The sequence below is a fragment of the Octopus bimaculoides genome, chromosome 9 (assembly GCF_001194135.2).
Source record: "Octopus bimaculoides isolate UCB-OBI-ISO-001 chromosome 9, ASM119413v2, whole genome shotgun sequence".
Taxonomy (NCBI): Eukaryota; Metazoa; Mollusca; class Cephalopoda; order Octopoda; family Octopodidae; genus Octopus; species Octopus bimaculoides.
In genome coordinates this window covers 4,918,159-4,920,684 of record NC_068989.1, presented here as the reverse complement: position 1 = coordinate 4,920,684, position 2,526 = coordinate 4,918,159, and the positions used below count along the sequence as shown (strand labels likewise).

At 37.3% G+C, this 2,526-nt stretch overlaps 1 protein-coding gene across 2 annotated transcripts in view; it reads right to left on the bottom strand.

The window, feature by feature from the left end:
* The window catches only part of LOC106880640 (disintegrin and metalloproteinase domain-containing protein unc-71), a 274,677-nt gene that overhangs the window by 30,978 nt on the left and 241,173 nt on the right, over nucleotides 1-2,526 (bottom strand). For both annotated transcript variants that reach the window (XM_014930680.2, XM_014930681.2), the window contains exon 7: nucleotides 1,561-1,615. In XM_014930680.2, the coding sequence (XP_014786166.1) occupies nucleotides 1,561-1,615 (55 nt within the window). The remainder of the gene's footprint in view (nucleotides 1-1,560; nucleotides 1,616-2,526) is intronic.

The window sequence follows — 2,526 nt, the reverse complement described above, 5'->3', positions numbered from 1 at the left end:
ATATATATATATATATATATATATATAGATAGCATAGAGCAAATGAAAAGGAAAATGCAATGCACTTGAACATTAAGCTGAGCTTGGTATTACAACAAACATGCAATATTATGATTTAATACTGATGATAATAATGATGATGATGACAACGATGATGATGATGACAATGATGATGATGACAATGATGATGATGACGATGATGGTTTCTTACATGACAGGACTAACCAAAAAATAGATGTCCTACTGACAATCCCATATCTTCTTAGCATTCGTTCTTTCAAGATAATTGTTCCGTGTGTGTATGTGCATCTGTGGGAGTATGTAAATGTGTGTGTGTGAGTGTTTGTGTGCACGTGTGCGTGCATTTGTGCAAAGTGAATGTGTGTATGAATGTATGTGCGTATGCAAGTATAATGCGTGTACCGTCTATAGACAGGGCCATGTAAGCTTCAATAAGTCTAATGGTTTTCCATTCTGCTGACAACTGGAGGCTAGTGAGTTGGTTGTGAGAGTAGTTGAAAGATAGAGAGGTGGAGAAAGGAAAAGAGGAAGAGGAAGAGAATGAACAGAAAAAGGAGATGAACAGAGAGAAAGACAGAATGAGTGACGTGTGTGTGTGTGTGTGTGTGTGTGTGTATGAGACAGAGATGTATCATGAGAGAGAGAGAGAGAGAGAGAGAGAGAGAGAGAGAGAGAGAGAGAGAGAGAGAGAGAGAGAGAGAGGTGTGGAGGGCAAGATGAAATGAGTAAGTCGCAGGGATAGAGGTAATGAAAGACAGAGAAATGAGTAAGTAAAGAACGAGATCAAAGTGAAGGAGAGAGAATGGTTAAAATATGGTTTTGACTGGAAGACATTTTAATGATAGAATAAAAGCAAGAGAGTGAAGTGGATTGGATTGGCGGAAGGGTTAAGGTAATAAAACTTGAGACCTATGTTAGCTCAGGTGATCAGAATAGCATTACTTTATTATTATTATTATTATTATTAATAATAATAATAATAGTAAGAAATCAGGGGGATAGTTTGGGAGGAGGAGAAGAAGACAGGAAGGGTCTGAAAGAAATAGCTGATGCAGCTCGAGTGCAAAAAATAATGGCACTACACTATTGGAGAATTTTGGTCAGTGGATGGATACCATCTCCATTTTGAGTTTGAACCCAAGGTTAGAGGTCAAAATTTGCCTTTCATTCCTATAGCATCGATGAAATAATCCAAGACATTATTATTAATGTAGTTGATGAAATGTGATGCCATGTTTGTGTTTTGTTAGTCTCTGTTCAGAGTTCAAATCTAAGCTGAGGTCTACTTTGTTTTTCATCTTTATGCGACTTATGCATAAGTAGATATGGTAATTCCAGCTTGGTAGAAAGGACATTTGAGATCGAAGTACCAATGTTATAGACATAGCACAGATACAATGACCATATCTGAACAGCTGACCGCATTCAAGACATCATGCAAAAACAAAAGAACTAGTTGTAATGATTATGCATGGTGCATGTTGTTTGCACTAAAGAAAAAAAGAAAAGACCAAGGAAAATAAGTTTTCATGTCCTTACCACAGCGTTCCTCCTCTGAGTGAGTTGCTTGAAATACAACATGAGGGTGATTGAGCTGAAAAAGACAAAGAGATGGAAATCAACAAGTATTTATAATACACACACACACACACACATATTTGTATGTATACACAGTACTGTTATATTTATTCAGCAGTAGTAGCAGTGATGGTATTACCATCAGAGATTATGCTAAATAAACAAAATTAAGTTCAGTTTCATTCGTTTGCAATACTCTATGAAATATAGTCCAGCCAGAAGGAATTATTATTTTGCTTGGAAAAATGTGAGAGTTGCTGACAAGAAGGACATCTGGATGTAGAAAATTTGCCTCAGTAACAGCCATCTGACCCATACAAGCATGGAAAGATGGATGTGATGAGACTTTACATACACACACACACACACACACACACTTGCATGCAATAAGCTCTGAAGTTTTGTCTACCAAATCCATTCACAAGACTTTGGTCAACTTTGATAGACATCGATATTCTAAAAGCATTATTGGTGATATGCCGGTGCTTAACTCTAACTTTATAGTGTTGAGATAATGAGAAATAAATCTCATTCAGAACAGGTCAGGTAATGAAGTACCTGCAGTCGGTTTGAACCTAAGATGATAGGATGAGGTTTCATGGAAATAAAGCTGTTATGTCTGAAAGGTCAAGTGACCATATAGAGGCACCCTCATTGGGTTTGCATATTAACGATAATAGTGACTGTAGTAGTAGCATTAACAATGGTTGTAGTGGGAGGCAGGGAAGGTGAAGTGATGATGATAGTTAATTTAGCAAACAATAGCTTTATTAAAACATCTCTGAAAGGTGTCGCACAACAATTCTTGATTAGTAAGCAATCAGTGGAGCGATTCCAGTGAGGTGCTTCGGATGGCAACAGCAGGAAATATTGTTTTCACATGCAAGGAACATGATACTCTCTTTCATGTTCTTGGGTGGGTGGGGA